The sequence below is a fragment of the Perca fluviatilis genome, chromosome 6 (genome assembly GCF_010015445.1).
Source record: "Perca fluviatilis chromosome 6, GENO_Pfluv_1.0, whole genome shotgun sequence".
NCBI lineage: Eukaryota > Metazoa > Chordata > Actinopteri > Perciformes > Percidae > Perca > Perca fluviatilis.
This window is the reverse complement of record NC_053117.1, coordinates 42,196,990-42,218,161: the sequence shown is the minus strand read 5'-3', so window position 1 is coordinate 42,218,161 and position 21,172 is coordinate 42,196,990. Positions and strand designations below refer to the sequence as shown.

General features: G+C 41.9%; 1 protein-coding gene across 1 annotated transcript; it reads left to right on the top strand.

Moving 5' to 3' along the window:
• Positions 1 to 5,459: 5,459 nt before the first annotated feature.
• On the top strand, positions 5,460 to 8,961 carry LOC120560212 (serpin A3-3-like). The gene is made up of 6 exons (XM_039802485.1): positions 5,460 to 5,557; positions 6,591 to 7,251; positions 7,360 to 7,430; positions 7,813 to 8,009; positions 8,457 to 8,604; positions 8,685 to 8,961. The coding sequence occupies exons 2-6, from the start codon at positions 6,597 to 6,599 to the stop codon at positions 8,880 to 8,882; spliced, it is 1,269 nt and encodes a 422-aa protein (XP_039658419.1). The 5' UTR covers positions 5,460 to 5,557; positions 6,591 to 6,596; the 3' UTR covers positions 8,883 to 8,961.
• Positions 8,962 to 21,172: the final 12,211 nt, after the last annotated feature.

Below are 21,172 nucleotides of genomic sequence, written 5' to 3'. Positions count from 1 at the left end.
GGTTGGATGAAAGAGGAAAGATCCCTCCGCCAGGAGGCTGCACAGACACAATATAGATCCTTCCGTACAGGCGGAAGGACACGAAAGGTTGGAGGAAGGAGAGTAAACAGTCGACTGCTGTGTTTTTTTGCACAATAACACAATAACACAATAATGTGCTGATGAGTCATAAAAAAAGTGAAAGTTATGTAGAAACATTACGTCATGTTTAAGATATGAAGAAGGCTATATATTCTTTTCTATGGTTCAAAAACAATAATAATGTGTCAGTGTTGTTTTTATATAGGTTATATATGTGTATCACGCACACACATACACACACACAGAAACACACGCATAGACATACACACACGCACGACACACACACACACACACACACACACACACATAACGACATGCACACAGACAACCACACAGACACACAGAGAGACACGCACACCCACACACACAGACACAGAGAGACCGAGAAACATGACATTAAGTCATGTTTAAGATATGAAGAAAGCTATATTTAATATTCTACATGGTTCAAAAACAATAACAATATGTCAGTTTTGTTTTTATATATATATATATATATATATATATATATATATATATACCTATATACATATGTTCATTTAAAAAAGTATATTTTTAGCATTTTTTTATTGTCATTTTTATTTATTTATTTTTGGGGCCGTAAAATTCATGTGAACATTGTCAACAACCAATGGGTGCTCTCGTCCAGCACCAATCAGGAAGAAGCTAGAGACAGTTTGGGTCATGGTTGCTATGGCGCCGTGCTAAGCTAAATGCTAAGCAGAGACAGTTGCTGCTTTTCAACCCTTCTGAAGAGAGATTTACCGGCAGATAAACACAGACCTCCGGCTACTGGAGACATTCATCTGCAGGTACGGCAGAGTCCAAGACAGTTTGGGAAAGTCTGTGAGAGTCCAGTAGAGTCCTGCAGAGACAGGGAGAGTCCTGCAGAGATAGGGAGAGTCCAGGAGACTCTTGCAGAGATAGGGAGAGTCCAGGCGAGTCCTGCAGAAATAGGGAGAGTCCTGCAGAGATAGGGAGAGTCCAGGAGACTCCTGCAGAGATAGGGAGAGTCCAGGAGAGTCCTGGAGAGATAGGGAGAGTCCTGCAGAGATAGGGAGAGTCCAGGAGAGTCCTGGAGAGATAGGGAGAGTCCTGCAGAGATAGGGAGAGTCCAGGAGAGTCCTGGAGAGATAGGGAGAGTCCTGCAGAGATAGGGAGAGTCCAGGAGACTCCTGCAGAGATAGGGAGAGTCCAGGAGAGTCCTGGAGAGATAGGGAGAGTCCTGCAGAGATAGGGAGAGTCCAGGAGACTCCTGCAGAGATAGGGAGAGTCCAGGAGAGTCCTGGAGAGATAGGGAGAGTCCAGGAGACTCCTACAGAGAAAGGGAGAGTCCAGTAGAGTCCTGCAGAGATAGGGAGAGTCCAGGAGAGTCCTGCAGAGATAGGGAGAGTCCAGTAGAGTCCTGCAGAGTTAGGAAGAGTCCAGGAGAGTCCTGCAGAGTTAGGGAGATTCTTTGACAGCTCTGAGAGTCACATAGAGTCCTGGAAAGTCCAAGAAATTCTGTGAAAGTCTGTGAGAGTCCAGGAGAGTCTGAGAGTCTTGCAGAATCTGGAAGTTGCAGTCAGACTGAGGACAGCAGCGCTTTGGGTCTGATTAGTGCAGTTGTGATGTCTATGAGTCTTATCTAACTTCATCATCTTAGTGATGAAGTATTAAAAAGTTATATTGCCTGTGGTAGGAATGATTTCCTGTAGCTGTCCGTGCAACATCAAAGCTGTCGGAGCCTCTAAGAGAAGGTGCTCCTCTGTTGGACAAGTGTGTGTGTGTGGGGGGTTAACTAATTAACAGTTTGTTCAGTGACCTCCTCTCAGCCAATAACGGAGCAAGCCTTCCTGATCAACTTGTTCAGCCTGTTTGTGTGGCTGGCTCCGATGCTGCTGCCCCAGCAGATGGCCGAGGAGAACAGAGCGCTGGCCACAACAGACAGGTAGAACATCTCCAACACCACAACAGACTGGTACAACATCTCCAACACCACAACAGACAGATAGAACATCTCCAACACCACAACAGACAGGTAGAACATCTCCAACACCACAACAGACAGGTAGAACATCTCCAACACCACAACAGACAGGTAGAACATCTCCAACACCACAACAGACAGGTAGAACATCTCCAACACCACAACAGACAGGTAGAACATCTCCAACACCACAACAGACAGGTAGAACATCTCCAAGATCCTTCTGCACACGGTGAAGGATCTCAGCTTCCTCTGCTCATCCCCTTCTTGTAAACAGCAGTGCTGTGTATTTTCCACTTCAGCCTGTTGTCGATGTTGACACCCAGGTATCTGTACTCCTCAACCATCTCCTCCCAGGATGCAAAGGGGCTGCGGAGCCGTTCCATTCCTCCTGAAGTCAATCACCATCTCTCTGGTCTTATCCACGTTCAGCAGCAGGTGATTCTTACCAGACCACTCCACAAAGTTGTCCACCAGCACTCTGTACTCTCCCTCCTGACCATCCCTTATACACCCAACAACTGCAGAGTCATCAGAGAACTTCTGTAGGTGACATGACTCTGGGTTGTACTGGAAGTCTGTGGTGTATAAGGTGAACAGAAAAGGGAGACAGCACAGTCCCCTGTGGAGCCCCCCGTACCACTCACCACCACATCAGACAGAACACGGTCCAGACGGACAAACTGAGGTCAGTCTGTCAGGTAGTCAGTGATCCAGGAGACTGTGGTCTGTCTGTCAGGTAGTCAGTGATCCAGGAGACTGTGGACGCACCAACACCCATCATCTGCAGCTTCTCACCCAGTAGCAGTGGCTGGATGGTGTTGAATGGACTGGAGAAATCTAAATCTGTCATTCTCACAGTGCCGCCACCGCCATCCAGGTGCCAATGAGCTCGCTGCAGAAGATAGATGACAGCGTCGTCTACTCCTAGACAAGGCTGGTCCAGAGAAGATCTCACCTGCGGCCTTATTTATTCTCAATATGCTAGTCAAGTAATTTGTATATTTCTTATATTCATCTTCTGTTTCCTTTGTTCTAAATTGTAGAAACTGCTCCTACAATAGTTTTTTTTTTACAAGCATTTTCTAGTCCCCACGTAATCCAGGGTTTGTCTTCATATGTATTTGTCCTGTTGTAAAGGGCAATTTTGGTCATACAGAGTGGTAAATGGAGACATGAATTCATCATAGGCTTTAATTGGGTCATGATTTAAATAGACCAGCTTTGCTGCCTTAACCCCTCCTTTTTTTTTAAGATTATTTTTTGGGTATTTGTAGGCCTTTATTGACAGGACAGCTGAAGAAATGAAAGGGGGGAGAGACAGGGGGGAATGACATGCAGCAAAGGGCCGCAGGTTAGAGTCGAACCCACGGCCACTGTGTTGAGGAGTAAACCTCTAGATATAGGTGCCCACTCTACCAACTGAGCTATCCAGGTGCCCAGCCTTAACCCCTCCTTAAGGGCCTCTCTGGTGTCAGGTGTTTTTTTCCGAGTCAACTTAGCAATTTTGGAGTTTCTCTGTGTATTTTTCTTTGAGAAATTTTGCAGGGTTGCAAACACGGGATGATGGTCACTTATATCAGTAGCTAAGTTTCCATCCACTTGTCAATCGAATTATCTGAAGTTCGGTAAAAAAAACTCATGCGAATCCCGCATCCCGCAACGCCCTGCTGTGATGTTCATATGCACAGAGTAGTCAGGATCCGGTATAGGAGACACTTAAGCCTGTCAAAAAAACTAAATCGAAATCCAACGATTATAGAAGTTATCTCACGTTTTCTTCATCATAGTGTCAGATAACGTCCATAATAATTGGACATTGGGTTAGATTATTTGACAGTTTTCCGTGGTTATGATGGGTAATATGAGAGAGAAATTTGGTGATGATTGATCATTGTTTTGGTTAAGCTTTTTCCTCGCCATACGGCCACTGATGAAGAAAACCTGAACGTGAGATAACTTCTATAATCGTTGGATTTCGATTTACTTTTTTTGACAGGCTTAAGTGTTCATGACAAGATATGACCATGATACATCTGGTGATGATTGATTGTTGTTAGATTTTAAACCACGTTAAGCTTTTTCACGTTAAACCGTTTCACGTTAAGCGTTGAATGTCCCTGTCGTAACCTTTGTTGGTCATTTCCTTCGCGAGCTGCTGATAAATGATGGCGTTTCTTAGATTTTTGCTATCTAAAATAGCTGTTATATTTTTCTGGTAAATTAAATTAAAAACGTATCTCGTCTCCTCGTTTGTCCGCTTGCATCTGTTTTTGTTGACACCTGTCATGTGTGCAAACAGATCGGGGTTATTGCGGATTGCAACCATAAAATGACCTAAAGCGTAATCGCAATTCATTATTTATTTGGCAAATAACATTTCCATCAGCGTTTATCGCATAAGCCGTATATCGGTCAAGAGAAAATCCGATGAGACCGAACGTATTTTCTTTGAGTCGATATTCATGAAATTCAATAAGATTTTACTGTTTCCATAAGGCATTTTTCATTTGATATCACGTAATTCGGATAAAAACGGGTCGATGGAAACATAGCTAGTGATAAGCAATCCACTTATTACTCTATTTCCAATTTCATTGGTAAAGATGTTATCAATTCAGTTGTTATTCTAGTTGGCTTTAAGATTGAAGCTAATAGACCTACTGGTATACTATACAATGTGTTGATAAAATCTCTGCTGGGTTTGTGCTCCTTTAATTTTAACAAATCTAGATTAAAGTCTCCACATAAGATGATCATCTTATTATTATGTCTGTTATCATACATGTCAACCGTCTTCTCATTAAAAGGTAACAAGACGAGATCCAGGTGTTCTATAGATGCAGCTTATTAATATATTCGTTGTTTTCTCCACCTCCATTTCTACATTAACACATCCCATGATATTTTCCATTTTTGTTGACATTTCCCTTACTTTTGTAAACTTAAATTTGTTCATTGAGGTCAATTGTTTCTAGATTCAAGTTTTCATAGTTTCCATGTGCATATGAAATACTACTCACATAGTTAGGTTGTCCAAATTCACCAAGATAGTCACGCTTCCCATGGAGTTGTTTTTTCTATTTTATTATTCAAGTAAAAACAGATAGATAGATAGATAGATAGATAGATAGATAGATAGATAGATAGATAGATAGATAGATAGATAGAGAGAGAGAGCGATAGATAGACATTATAAAACACAAATTGGGAAATTACTCTGTTACAGCATCAGGTTACAGGGAGACACACACACACATGTACAGGCACACATGCACACACACACACACACACACACACACACAAACACACACACACACAAACACACAAACACACACATACACAAAACAATTGTGATGACCCCTCCCACTCATGTGAGCTGGGTAGGAGGCAGGCAGAGGTGTGGTAGTCTACACCTGGTTCACATTAGCTTGATTGACTCTCTGTCCTTTATAGAGGGCCGGAGGTTCAGGTCTGGTGATCTCTCAATCCTCACATCCAGAAAAGGTTGGTTTTTGAGTTTTCCTCACTTTATTATTGACGTTTGCTTACACTTCTGATATACATATTAATGATATGTGAGTGTAATTAATTATGGGTTAAATAAAATTAGCTTTAATGTAATCCTTAATTTGGTGTGGCCTCCTTTCTGTCTTGAATTTAAGCGGATTCATGACAAAGTGGGGACTTATAATATTATATAGCGTTTGAGTTAAGACTTTTGTTACTTTAAGTCTAATTGGTATTGCATCAGTTTGGTTGTTCTAATTTGCATTGAGTTATTTCTCTGGTCAGAGAGGTAAGAAGCCAGACTGACTTTCTGAATTGTGACTGCTGTACTTGCTTTGGAGATTCACATGTCGGTACGTTTAGCGTGTAGAGAATCCCTGTAAATCAGGACTTTTAGCGTGTATAGAGCCAGCATATCTCCACATGTAAATGGGTGAATTAAGGGTTTATTTCAACCAGAGTGGTGATTGTTGGAACAGTGGAAAGATGAACCAAGATGGCTTTTGATGGTTTTATTTACTTTCTGTCCACTTTAAATGAAGTGTTTTACGATGATGGAAGTCCTGATTATTTCCATGGAGTCTGGTGAAGTTTGGTCATTTTTGGGGCTGTTTCATGTTAAACTAAACTGATCATACTCCTTAACTAAAAGGTCTCTCTGTAGGGATCATCCCATAATCTTGTCAGATTTACAATAATCTGAGTCGGTTAGCGGCAACAACAGAACTCTTAGTGGACTCTAACTGAACACTAGTCCTGTAGGTTACATTACAGCCCAGTTCATGGATGCTGGTTGCAGCCTTGGTGCTCAATACTGGACCAGTTTCAAGGAGTTTTTTTTCACATGTCTTACACACAAATGAATAGTGAAATGTGGTCTAGCTTGAAAGATCTCCCCCTTTAATCAGATTTCTGAGAGTAACGGCCCACATACTCATCAGATTCACATTATACTAAACCTTCAGAAAATACCACCAGTACCGTTTCCTCATACAAACAATGAAGCTTAACTTTTTTTTTTTTGTCTTAGTTGACGATGATGATGATGTGTGCAGCCGTGGGTCTCTGGGTCCTATCAGCGGTGATCTGCGTGGCCAGAGGCCACGACAACGACCAGGCCATCAAAGGCTCTGTAGTGGACTGCAGCGCCAACTCCATGGTGAACGAAGCAAACGACAGCTTCTCCCTGGTGAACACCGCCAACAACAAGTTTTCCTTCCGACTCTACAGAAAGTTAGCAGCTCAAGCTGACTCACAGGGACAGAATATCTTCTTCTCCCCCTTTTGTGTGTCGACCGCCTTGGCTGCGTTGTCTGTGGGAGCGCAGGGGGAGACTCACCATCAGCTTTTCAGTGGTCTGGGTTTCAACAGCTCCCTCCTGACGCAGACGGATGTGGACCAGGCCTTCCAGACCTTCCTCCAGAGGGCCAACAACACATCTCAGGAGGACGCCAGCGAAGGGACTGCAGTGTTTGTGGACGACCACTTCAAGCCAAAACCAAAGTTCCTGCAGACCCTGACTCAGTCATACTTTGCCGATGGGTTCAATGTGGACTTCAGCCAAGCCACAGAAAGTGCTGATACCATCAATAAGTACGTGGAGGAGAAGACCAACGGGAAGATTGACAAGCTGGTGGAAAACCTGGATCCAAACACAGTCATGTATCTCATCAGCTACATCTACTACAAAGGTAAGAAGGTCCTGTGGGATGACATTTAGTCAATAAATTAATGTTAACATATTGAGGTTAAATTGTGTGTATCAAACCAAAGGTTGTATTATTTCTGCTCGTTAACAGGAAAGTGGGCGACTCCGTTTGACCCTAAACTCACCAAGCAGGACGACTTCAACGTGGACGAAAACACCAAGGTTCAGAGTTTAACTCTTAATTCAGTAATTCTTTTGAGTCCTAGTAATTCACAGGGCTGAAGAGACCTCACAAACTTTCGGTGTTCAGCCCAAACCTAGAGCGGGGTCCGTTGGCATTCTTCATTTACCAAAGATATCAAGTATTTTTCATGCTGTTAACACAAGTTTGAAAACCTGATGGTTGTAACACCATAATTTGTTCTGCTTTTCCCCTTTTGCATCACACAAGACATTGTATACACTTTATATTCTACTTTCTACTACACTGTACATAACTTATACATTGATGCTACAAACTTTATACTACACACTTTATACTGTACACACTTTATACTAAGCATTGTTCATTCTGTGTTTCCATGTTTAAATGGTCATGGTCCAGGTTCCAGTCCTCATGATGAATCTGGAGGATGATTTCTACACCTATCACGACGACCAGCTGAACACAACAGTCCTTCAGCTCCCCTTCACCAGCTCCTACTCCATGCTGCTGATGTTGCCTGACGTCATGGCAACGCTGGAGAACGCAATCTGCCCAAAACTCGTCACCAAATGGTTGAAGGCTATGATGACACCCAGGTTTGGAGAATCTTAATTTATGCGTGTAACATGTGGAAGGTTTGACAGACCTTTTAATGAAAGCGTAAGATCGTTTCAGTTTAACATGAAAAGGCCCCAAAATCACAATCTCCAAACTCCACCAGACTCCATGTAAATAATCAGGACTTTTATTGTAAAACTCACTTCATTCAAAGTGGACAGAAACTAAACAGGTGGAAATATGCTGGCTCTATACACGCTAAATGTCGTGATTATTTACATGGAGTCTGGAGTTTAGTGATGATGATTTCAGGGCCATTTCTGGTTAAACTAAAAGGATCTTACTCTTAGGTCTATGGCACATTGTTTTAAGGCCCTAGTAGCCAAATGAATTGTGCCCTAGTCAGATTACTGAATGTTTTCTCTCCCCCCCCCCCAAAATGAAATTTTTTTTTTTTTTTTTTTTTTTTTTTTTTTTTTTTTTAGGAGACATGAAGTATATATTCCAAAGTTCTCCATCAAGTCTTCCTACAACCTCAACGATGTGCTGTCAGAAATGGGAATGACAGACCTGTTTGGTGATCATGCAAATTTCAGAGGCATTTCAGAGAAGCAAGGACTGGCAGTCTCAGATGTAAGTAAACAGAGCATGTGTTTTGTTATCTCACCCATTCAATTCATCTGTCATCTCACTTACTCTACGTTGCGCCGCAGGTTGTTCACCAAGCTACGCTGGACGTGGACGAGACCGGAGCCACCGCTGCAGCTGCCACAGGCATCGGCATCGGACTGACTGCCATCCTGTTCCCTGTCCCGGTGTTGAAGTTCAATCGTCCATTCATGGTCATCATCACTGAAAGTAACGCGGAGAAAATCCTCTTCTTGGGAAAGATTATCATCCCAACCATCTGATGGATCATCACTTTGTTTGCTCAAGCACAGCTGTTGCATCTCATATAAACAAATCAGAAAAAAAATGGTTTGTCTCTTGCTTTGAGTGTAAACAGTTTTTATTGAACTCTTTGAAGGTAAAATGTAGGGATAAAAAAAATTAAAATAAGCATTTGGTATTCATTTATAACAATCAGATTTTAAAAATGCAATGGAGCTCAACAGTGACCGTCCACTTTGTGAAGCAGTCTGGTTTTGGGTTTTAAAATCCTTTTACTTAAGTAAAAGTACTTCTTCCACACTGTAAAAGTCCTGCATTGAAAATGTTCAGTAAATGCCTTAGGTATCATCAGGAAAATGTGTAAAAGCACTCACACAGTCTTCACAATTTGGAAACTGGAAACCATGGAGTTCATACTAACCCTCATCTACAGGAGCATAAAAATGAAATTGCATTTTAAAGTTGACTGGACACCTCAAAACCAAAGTGGGAATGCTGTATGTTAAAAGGCTGACACTACACTGGATTACTGGCTTGACTGTGGGAATAGTAGAATTATTGAGAATGGGTTCATGTGGTACGAATGCTATTAAGTTGAATAATACAAATGTTTGAAAGCTGCCCTAGACCCTTTTCCACGTGACGACGCCACAATGGACTGCAAATCGCCAGTAATTTAAACTATGCAGACGAGTGGAATGTTTCCATCAGTTTGAAAAACATAACTCTAAAACTATAGCTTCTATTAAACAAGTTGAGGTAGGGTGTCTGGTTGGTGCTCACAAAGAGTATTTGTTGGAGATAGCAGGATTGGATACCGCCCCTTCATTCTTAGTCTGTTTTTACTGACCTCATTAAACGTCTGCCGGACTTCAGTCAACGCAATCTGTACCACTGTGTGGTTAAATTGGCACATAAGCCTGCTTGTTTGTCCGGATGTGCCGGCTTGCAGTCTAAATATGTCGCATGAAAGTGATGCTTTTGAAAACATTTGACAAATGAAAGTTTTAAAATGGTATGTCTATTCTGTCTCTGTGGAGATGAGAACAATCAGAACGTGGCAACAACCCGCCCAGAACTGCAGTTCACTGCGGGTCAGCGACATAACGCCAAAGTGTCTACGTTGGTAGGATTAGCAGATAAAATGCCTTCTAAAGCTAAAAACCCCGTTTGCAGCGGTGGAAGCTCCAACGGCCGCTACGAGCCGTTGAACCGCTTCTCGCTGTCTCATCTCCTCCAGCGGCAGGGCTCCGAGCATCGGAGAGCCCCACTCGGTGCTGTGTGTGTGTTGTAGTAAAGAGAGAGAATGGGAGAAGGAAGTTTGTGTGACGTGGACCAGGGGCCTCATTTATAAAACTGTGCGTAGATTCTATTCTGAAAGATTTTGTGCGCAAAAAAGTCAGAATTTTCGTACGCAAAAACAATATTCTGATTTATAACACCTTGCGGCGCACACCGGTACGCACTCTTCTGGTTATAAATACGGGCGTGCGTTACCTTATGCGGTTGTGCACGATCCTCACGCTCCTCCCAAGGTCGTCCCATTTTTGTCCTAATAAGGTTAATCAATCAATGAATAGTCCAGCCTCGAAAGGAGCCCTTGATCACCAATCATGAAACACGATTCAGTGATTGTGAGACCGATGTGCTCCCAACAGAGGTAGAACATCGAAACAAAATCCTGTTTGGAAGCTGTAACCCTTGTGTAGTGTTCATATTGTTGTTACGCAGCCTTACACTTTTTTTTATTCGCTTTGGTACTATTATCGCAAGTATGTGGTAAAACCTCACAACTGTTAGTACGAAACTCAAAGCAGATCATCAAAAAGTTTTTTTTTTCAAACGTAATCACATGTTCAATTGACTAAGTACAACGCACAAAATTACACATTCACTTTTTCACCACACCTAATCAGTGTGTCATCAAGAACCTTACCTTTCATATGAAGTAATTGTCTTTCACAATGCAATGCTCACAATACTTTTGAAATGCTTCTCATCTGATTTGTGTAAATACATTTGACCAACACTTAATCCAACTGATCTTAATGGTTAATCACTAAACCATTTGGTAAACCTATATATTTCCATTTCAGCAATACAGTATATGGATTTTGAGAACTATAGAAATAAAATATGTGTTTGTAAGAACATATAAATAACCACACCTGATGAGAACTCGTTATTGCTAATTGTTTACAGTTTCTCAATGAAATTGAGCTGGCCTGTCAAGGTGAAGGGGTCACATATGTAATTGTGTGGGACAATGTCAGTTTTCACCACGCAGAGGTAGTTCAAGCATGGTTTCAGACCCATCCTCGATTCATGACCCTCTACCTGCCTCCATACTCTCCTTTCCTCAACCCTATTGAGGAATTCTTTTCAGCATGGAGGTGGAAGGTCTATGATCGCCATCCCCTTGAGCGTGCCACCCTCCTTCAGGCCATGGATGATGCATGTGATGACATCAATGTAGACCAATGTCAAGCATGGATTCGTCATGCCAAAAGATTTTTTCCAAGGTGCTTGAACAATGAAAACATTCATTGTGATGTGGACGAGAATCTATGGCCAAATGCTCAAGACAGGCTTGAGCCAAATTAATGTAATGTGTGCACTAATTATGTTCTCATTTAGTTACATTATAGAAAATATAACTATGTTACAATTATATCTGAAAAATAAAAACTAATTTGCCCAAATGATTGTAGAGGATGTCTTCATTGATCCTTCACTTGATTACACATAGGAGAGATATTTTGGAAATGATAGATTATGTAAATGTAAGTAATGTAAGTGTATTGCCTAATGTGTAACTGTGTAATATGTATTTTATAGTACTATAGCATATTGATTTCAGCACTTCTAAGGCTGATTTGAAACATGTATCTTGCATTGTTTGCTGTTGGATGAACTGACTGTTAAAAGTACTAAACTGAAAGAAGATCATACTGTTGTGTTTCGGTGATTAAACCAAATGTTCTCATTACATATTACAATAATCTTGTGTTTGAAACGATGATCATGTGGACTGAAAACATTACATCAGGTTTTGAAAGAATGACTAGCTGCGTTACAAGTGTGATCAGTTTGGATATTTGTACTAAGAGTTTTGAAAATGTACACCTTACTTGTGAAAATTGTACCAAAGCGATACAAAAAAACTGTAATACTTAACAGATTTAGCTCAATTACCAATGATATACATCATTTATTGTTCATATTTGCCATTTACCCCTGTGAGATCACATTTATGATCATATGATCATTTTCGTTTTTTGTGAGAAAGGAAATTCAGTTATTAAAAAGGTAAAAAATAGAAACTAGATTTTGGATCATTATTGGTGCAAAACGTGACAATGAAATGTGACAATTTGGTAACTTGTATGGTAACTGTGTGGGAATAGCAGGTGCAGAAAGACAACATTCCCACACACAGACACCTACAATCAGACACGACCACGACAAAGACGCCCAGACACGACACACACACACACACACACACACACACACACACACACACACACACACACACAGATACACATCAAACAAACAACGCATTTCCCGTGGAGAAGCAGGGGAGAGCGTGGGAGGATCCCCTGCCTCTCCCCCGTTGCTGGCAGCCCCTCGCCGGGCGCCGCGACCGGCTCTGGGTCGGTTTAGCAAGAACGGGATTGTTGGGTTCAGGAAAACAAAAACTGGGTTAGGTTCGGAAAGCAGGCATACCATCAGAGTTCACTAAAACGCAGTCTACAAAACCTTGGGAGCATTACGCACGATCACACGTGTGGTCAAAAGTTTGCGGAAAACTGGGCACATTTTTACGCATGGAAATTCTTTATAAATCCTGACTATTGCGAGGAATGTTGCGATCACAAATTTCACCCTGCTTCACGCAATTTTTTATTGCGTAACAGGTTTTATAAATGAGGCCCCAGGTCACCACAGACCCAGATCTTCTCAGCTGTTGCTACTGTCATATGCTGCACTGTCTCTTCATGTAGCACATTATGTTTGGCACATTGTATGGGTCACTTCTTATATCATAACAAGGTAATACAGTGTGTAATCAAGTGATGACTGATTAACAATAATGTAAATGCCCTAATACCTGTTGATACTACAACAACGCAAAGTATACAGTGGGGCTCGAAAGTTTGGGCACCCCAGGTCAAATTTTGTATTAATGTGCATAAAGAAGCCAAGAAAAGATGGAAAAAAATCTCCAAAAGGCATCAAATGACAGATTAGACATTCTTATAATATGTTAAAAAAAAGTTTGATTTTATTTCCATCATTTACACTTTCAAAATAACAGAAAACAAAAAAATGGCATCTGCAAAAGTTTGGGCACCCTGGAGAGTTTATAGCATGCACCGCCCCCTTTGGAAAGCTGAGACCTGACAGTGTCATGGATTGTTCTCATTCATTGTCTGGAAAACCCAGGGATCTCATTTATAAAACTGTGCGTAGGATCCTTACTATAAGTGTACGTGCTCCCAAAAGCCCAAATTGGCGTACGCCGAAAAAAAGTCAGATTTATAAAACCGTGTGTAACGCACACACCTGTAAGCAGTGTTATTTGCGCTTGTACTGAGTGATAATTGTTGAATAAACACCTCCAACTCAAATCTTAAATCAAAACTCGTTCTTAATATTTAATCAACGCTGTCTCGCCGTCACATTGTCCGCTACGGAGCGCAGGAGGAGGAGATGGCCCGACTACATGGAAGACAGGGTATCATCAAATACCCTACCATTAGATAATGGCGGAACACAGTGTAAATAACTAAGTATATGTCTTTAAAACTGTGCATATATCATCAAATGTAAAAGTCTGGAAGTACAGCCGTTAAGCCCTCGCGCAATCGTTACCCTTAATGTCCTCGTTATCGGTCCAAACTTAAATACTGTTCATAACAAAACCTGCATGAAGAAAAGTGTTTTTGCCTATTACATTTCGTCTTCAAATTGTATCTCGGGGTGGGGGATACCACTAGTTGATGCTGTGATTTTAGCAAGGTGTTAACAATCACAAATTGTTGTAAATATAAATACTGAGGTGAATCCGTGCATAATGCTGCATGATGGCACTGCAGGAGGACTAACCCCCAATGGAAGAATTCAGGAGAGAATGAGACTTCATGACGATGAAGAAATTCCCTAAAGGTGTCTACACACCAACCAGACGGCCGACCCTCGGCAGAAAAGTCAGTCGAAATGATCAGTCCCCGTGTTGGTCCAAAAAGTGCCACAGAACAGACCAAAAAGACGAGACGTAATACACCTCTGTAACAACAGGCGGCGCTAATCTGTATTGTTTCCCAGGAAATGAAAACAGGCAGCTGATTGGATGAACACGTCACATGGGTTTGTTTTCTCTGGAAATTCAAAGCCAGACTGTCATGGCGGCCGTTCAGAATACGATCTCATATTGTACTAAAATAGTTCACTGAAACATGTTTCTGAGAACATTTTAAGCTAGAAATAGGCCGTGCAGTTGCTGAATCGGTCTTCATTTCAGATCAATAAAGGTCAGTTTAAAAGATTTATCTGATTTTGAGAGACTATCTAGTCACCTCATTCTGCTCCCCATTTCCTGGTGAGTCCCGACTGCCCTGCCGCCGACAGAACGTGTCAGGTCGGCCAAAATGAACGCTGACAGCCCCCCAGACTGATGACAGCACGGGACACACCGAACAGATTTGCGTCACTGATCTCGCCAGACTGTCTAACGGCCGATAATCGGCTAAATGTGTCCCGGCTATAAATCTGCGCTCTTGAATCTCTGTACTGAATTGGGTCCAGTAGAGAGGGCAACGCGCCGGAACCGTGCCATCCCGGTCCATCCCGGTCCAAATACAGGTCCTCGTCATTCTGGGGGCAACCGGCTGTTTCCAGAGGGAAATGTCAGACAGCTAAGTGTTTTTTAAAATAAATATTATATATAATATTAAACTTTATCACTCAGGCTTGTTTGGATATAATATATAGGTCTGTTAAATCTTATTATATACGTCGTCAAGCCGGACGGGACCGGCGATGATGAGGGCTTCGATGGGTACTCGCCTAGAGCAGTCTCGGCTGGGCAGTCGCTGTGAGCAATTCTCTGGCTTCGGGTCAACTGGGCAGACGCTTGCTGGCTCTTGTCCGACTGGGCAGTCGAATGGCTCTTGATTTGTGACTGAGATGATGGCTTCAAGCCCGACGGGACCGGCGATGAGGGCTTTGAGCAGGACGGGACCGGCGATGAGGAGGGCTTTAGCACTGGATCGGCTGGCTCTGGATCGGCAAGCGCTACTGTGAAGGAGGAACCACAAACCCAAAGGGCTCGGTCCAGAAACTCTCTAAAAGGTAGTTTAGTGTCCTCGAGCAGCAGTATCTGAGCAAGAGGGTCATCTAAACCCTTCCAGAACTGATATTTTAGGTAGTACTCCTCCCAGCCCACATCCTGATAAAAATGGAGATAAACAGCAACAAAGTCCTCCAATGTGTCTCCATTCTGGTTGAAAAGAAAAGCCTCCATTGTAGGGATGGCTGACGCAAAACTGACATTCCGAAGCTTTGTCGAGATCCCGAAGCGCAGATGTTTCGAAACACGATCCGAAGCGTGATTCAAAACACCCATGTCACGTGACTACGGCTAAATGAAACATCGGAGTGTTTCACAAGTGTTTCAACAGGTGGCACGGTCCACCAAATCAGAGTTTGATTAACAGGGTCTGGAACAGACCACACAACCTCTTGGGTTTTTGTGAGAGGAGTTTGGAGATAGCGGATTTTTGGTGATATAGTGACATTTATAGTACAAGGTGTTTAGTTATATTTAGGCTTACATTTAAATTTACACATTGACTGATAGGCTAGAGACAGACAGAGTATACACATAGATAGATAGATAGATAGATAGATAGATAGATAGATAGATAGATAGATAGATAGATAGATAGATAGATAGATAGATAGATAGATAGATAGATAGATAGATAGATAGATAGATAGATAGATAGATAGATAGATAGATAGATAGATACATATATATGTAGATAGATAGATAGATAGATAGATAAAAATGGAAGCTCCATTTTCATTTTCATTCAGAGCCACAAATGTCAACATCAGGCCCATCATAATCAACATCAACACCAGTAGAAACACAGGACAGTTTATGGGAACGTTTTGATGATCGTATCCGTGAAACCAAGATGATACACAATGCTACAGTCAAGGTTGTTTCAGATCAACACCTGCAAGTGACCACTAGGTGTCATCGCTGAGACGGTGTCGGATTGTTTCGAAGCCTCGACACAATATGGCACTTTTGCTTCAACTGTTTCATTGTTTCACGAAGCCTCGATCTGGGGCCTGTTTCACAAAACCAAGATAAGGGATTAAGCCGGGATTTCCCAGTTATCCTGGATGAATTAAGCCTTGATTCGGTTTCACGAAAGCGGAGGCACATAAATCACCATGGAGATTTATTCTGTACAGCTAGCCTGCTCCCGACCAGGCTAACAGCCAGGATTTATTTAATCCTGGAGCCTTTTCTGATCACCCAGCAGTGGTTTTACCCTATTGTTATTATCAGCCTGGATTAAAATACAACAGGTGCATTTTGCTGTTTATTTAAGTATTGTTATTATTTAAAGTTGTGACCATTATTTTTTTATTTATAATTATTCATGTGACAGTCATTGTTACTGTTATATTGCTGTATGAAGACTGCTGTTCATATTGTTGTTAGAAGTTTAATTAATATATTATGGCAGTTGTTGAGATAATTAGGAAAGGCTGATAAAATTTCAAATGTGTTTTAAATGAAGTCTGTTACTAAGGGCAACACATACAATGCTGTACATTTCTATAGTTGACCAATGCACCTTGAATTATTTTAGTTGATTAATTTTTTTTAAATTCTTTAACAATAAGGATCATGTTTGTTCCACTTCCATGTACATTGTATTTGGCATTCTTAGCACACAATTTATGTTGTCTAGTAAACTGGGACTATAATTTGGGAGGATTGTACAATTTAAGAACATATCCTAATTGTACAATCCTCCCAAATGATAGTCCAGTAACTATCTAGTGATGTAGGCTACTGTACATTCATGACAACAGGGAGAGGATACCTCAATGGTTTTTGACCTTATATTTGGGGGGAAATAACTGATGAATATACTCTGTTCCATTCATGTTTACAGTGTGCATGGAATTTATCACTTAATTATCTTCATAGTTTCTAGATTTTAGAGTCCAATTTCTTCAGTGTCTTTATTTTCTATGTCCATATATACAGGGAGCAAGGCATATAATATGTAGAGAAGGAAACTCGTCCTCTATAAAAAATAAAAAAATGAAACGCGAGAAAAAGTGTGGCAGATAATAGCGGACCGACTGAATGATAGTCTAAAAATATACATTTATGAAATACTGCTCTTAACTGAAACCATTCAATGAGTCACTGTCATTTGCAAAAACGATATATATAATATAATATAATATTACTTAGGAAACTTATATTTTAGCCCATGAGAGAGGGAGGAACAGAGTGAAAGAGATATTTATGCATCATATTCTAGCGTTGTAGAAAATTGATCTTCATTGTAAATTTCCTGAGTAACATTATCTTCGGCTTACTTTTAAGGCAAAGAGTACAACTGTTAATTTGTGCAAATGATTAGTAGCCTAATCCTTGAATGGAATGATTATGACGGTTTCAGTTCAGAGCCGTGGTCAGATAATGTATATATTTAGGCTACAATTACGCATTCAGTCGGTCCGTGATCGTCTGCCTTTCTTTCTCTCGCTGTTTCATTACAGCGGCCGTGTTTCTTTTCTTTTTAAACAAATAATGTGTTTCACGTCATCATACTTCCACAAAAAGCTGCTGCTCACTCTGTATAAAGTATGTACAACGCGTATTCTCCATGTTGGCATCAGTAAATCTGTGATCGACCTCGCGGTCTTTTGAGGAAAGCCGTGGACGCGCATCTATCTGAATTACTTCAGCCTGGCTCGACCTAGTCTCTCCTCCTCAGCCTGGCTTGGCATTCGTGAAACGCACCAAACCAGAATGCACAGCTTAGACTAGGTCAAGCCTCGATTTATCAGTTATCCTGGATTTATATATTCTGCTTTTGTGAAACAGGCCCCTGCCCACCACTACTCCATGGTGTCCTCATCCATTTCCATTTTGGGTCTTGTCTTCTGTCACGGATTGCACAGACTGCAAGTCAGACTGGTGGTAAGTGAAGCGTAGCTTTATTTGCAAAAATCCAACAGATAGCACAAATGACATGAAGGAGTCTAAGTGTCTTGTAGAGATGAGACCAGACAATGAGTGAATGAGCCTGTGCTCCATATAAAGGTGGTGGACTAATGAAGTGCAGGTGGTGAACTAATGATGTGGCCTGATGAGGTGCAGGTGTGAGTGATCAGTGGCCTGAGGAGAGAGTGAACAGATGAGTGGAGTGAATGATGGTGAATGTGAATGAGTGGGAGGAGTGAGTGCTGGTGATGGTGGGACCCTGACATCCACGTACGCACACTTGTCGGCAATCTGTGATTTATAAAGGGAACATTGCTTACAGGTGTGCATACATACACGGTTTTATAAATCTGACTTTTTTCGGCGTACGCCATTTTGGGCTTTTGGCTGTACGTACGCTTATAGTAAGGATCCTACGCAGAGTTTTATAAATGAGACCCCAGGAGAGTCCTGCAGAGTTAGGGAGATTCCGTGACAGCTCTGAGAGTCACATAGAGTCCTGGAAAGTCCAAGAAATTCTGTGAAAGTCTGCGAGAGTCCTGGGGCCTCAAGTATAAACGTTGCATACGCACGAAAAACTTGCGTACGCTGGTTTTCACGGACACTTTGTAATGTAAAAAAATTAACTCGACGTGAGAATGTGCGGGCCGTCCGCAAAGTCTTTTCTGGCTCTGTAACATGGCGAATTCTAACTGAAAAGTGCAGAAAATCACTACACATTACAAAATCAAGTTTCCACTACAGTTACTGGCATACGTCTGTGACGTTATCTATGAAATATATATCCACTGATACTCCATAAAAGTTTGATCATATTATGTGGAAATTGTTTCACATCTTTTACACTATCAACTGTTTAATTCGCAGGCCAGTTAATCTCTGTTAAACATGAGGACGGGAAATAAATGATAAATCCACTTAGAAAATACTTTCAGTCATCCTCTGTATTTCCCATAGATGAAATATCGTACTGGTAACAAAAAGATCAGCACGGAAAATGCAGTAGTGTCTGTGAGTCTGTAGTTGCTGAGACTCAGACATCCATGGCGCAGGAGGCGGGACGCACGGATCCATCTCCCCAGGAACAAACACTGTGTCGGGGGGGGGGGGCTAACTCGTGATGCGTAACTGATCACGTGGATGATTTGTAGGCTATTAAGTGAACAAGGTGTACCGGTCCACCAAACACTGGGCCGTCTTGACTTTCTTAATTCTGCACATATTTCTGTTACTGTAGTGCTATTTACTATTTCATTATTTCATCCATGCGTGGCGCAGCGGATCCGTGCGCACTGTCACCTGCCGTGGAGACGCTGGACTCACTAACCTCTCCTCCTCTGAGGAGGATCTCCCTCGCGCTGAACTCAGTTTCACTGAGCCTACTAACTTAGAAAATAAATGGCATTACATCAGTGAGTTTAACTGCTTGTAGTGCGTAATTTGGACTGACACTGAGATGCATGTTGTTCTGTAACTGGTGTGGCGCTGCCACTATTCTCTTGACTTCCACTTTGACATTAAACATTTTTTAATATTATTTCTGCCATGGTTCGGTGCATTCACTGCTCGGTCAACATTTGCCACTCTGGGCATTATCTTTTATTGCTTATCTGGGATGACAAACCTCCAAACAGAAAAAGAATTTCTCGCCTCCACCTCCTCGATCAGCACCTCAACCTCAGTCGGTGAAGTTTTTTTTTTTCCGTCTGCAGCGGGATAACCCGTTGTGATTGGACAAAGAATGACGTCGGGGGCGCATTTATAGTAATTTCGCAAGGCGGGGTCGGTCACTCATTCATGAGAGCTGTTGTCTTATTGTGTGAGATGGATGGATGGATGGATGGATAGATTTTATTGATCCAAAAAAATGGGAAATTCCAGTGTTGCAGCAGCAAAATATCAGACACACAGCACACATACAGAATATACATGAAATAATAGGATAGAATATAAGAAAAAATTATTTAAAATATATGCAAGTTGGGAATAAAAATGTACAACTGTTGAACTAGTATTGATGAAGATGTAGATAAACCTATTGTGCAAGGTGCACTTAGCGCAGTTGTGATGTCTATGAGTCTTATCTAATAGCCGAGACACACCAACCAGACGGCCGACTGTCGACAGTAAAGCCAGTCAAAATGATCAGTCGGGTCCCCGACGTCCAAAAAACTGCCTCGGAACACACTGAGGCGACACCGACTTGAGAAACGTACTACGTCTCCATAGCAGCAGGCGGTGCTACTCTGTATTGTTGCCCAAGAAATGACAACCGGCAGCTGATTGGACGAACGCGTCACATGGGTTTGTTTTCTATTCAAAGCATGAGTCATGGCGGCTGGTTACGAATCCCATCTCATATTGTACTAAAATAGTTCACCGAAACCTGTTTCTGAAAACATTTGAAGAGAGAAATAGGCCGTGCAGTTGCTGAATCTGTCTTCATTTCAGATCAATAAAGGTCAGTTTAAAAGATTTTTGTCAGATTTTGAAAGACTCTAGTCACCTCATTCCGCTCGCCATTTCCGAGACACACCGAACAGACTCGAGTCACCGACCTCGCCAGACTGTCAGACGGCCGATTATTGGCTTGGTGTGTCTCGGGCTTAACACTCAGTGATGAAGTGTTGAAAAGTTGTATTGCCTGTGGTAGGAATGATTTCTTATAGCGGTCCATGCGACATTGAAGCTGTCGGAGCCTCTTAGAGAAGGTGCTCCTCTGTTGGACCAGTGTGGGGGGGGGGTGGAGAGGGTGGTCGGGGTTATCCATGATGGATAACAGTTTGTTCAGTGACCTCCTCTCCTCTCACCAACAGCTTCAAATGTGTCCTGTTTGCAGCCAATAACGGAGCCAGCCTTCCTGATCAACTTGTTCAGCCTGTTTGTGTGGCTGGCTCCGATGCTGCTGCCCCAGCAGATGGCCGAGGAGAACAGAGCGCTGGCCACAACAGACAGGTAGAACATCTCCAACACCACAACAGACAGGTAGAACATCTCCAACACCACAACAGACAGGTAGAACATCTCCAACACCACAAC

Excerpts from the sequence above, each read along its gene's own strand:
- LOC120560212 (XM_039802485.1), top strand. The coding sequence starts at position 6,597 with ATGATGATGATGTGTGCAGCCGTGGGTCTCTGGGTCCTATCAGCGGTG. Across the intron at positions 7,431-7,812 it reads ACGTGGACGAAAACACCAAG|GTTCCAGTCCTCATGATGAA; the intron begins GTTCAGAGTTTA and ends GTCATGGTCCAG. Across the intron at positions 8,010-8,456 it reads AAGGCTATGATGACACCCAG|GAGACATGAAGTATATATTC; the intron begins GTTTGGAGAATC and ends TTTTTTTTTTAG.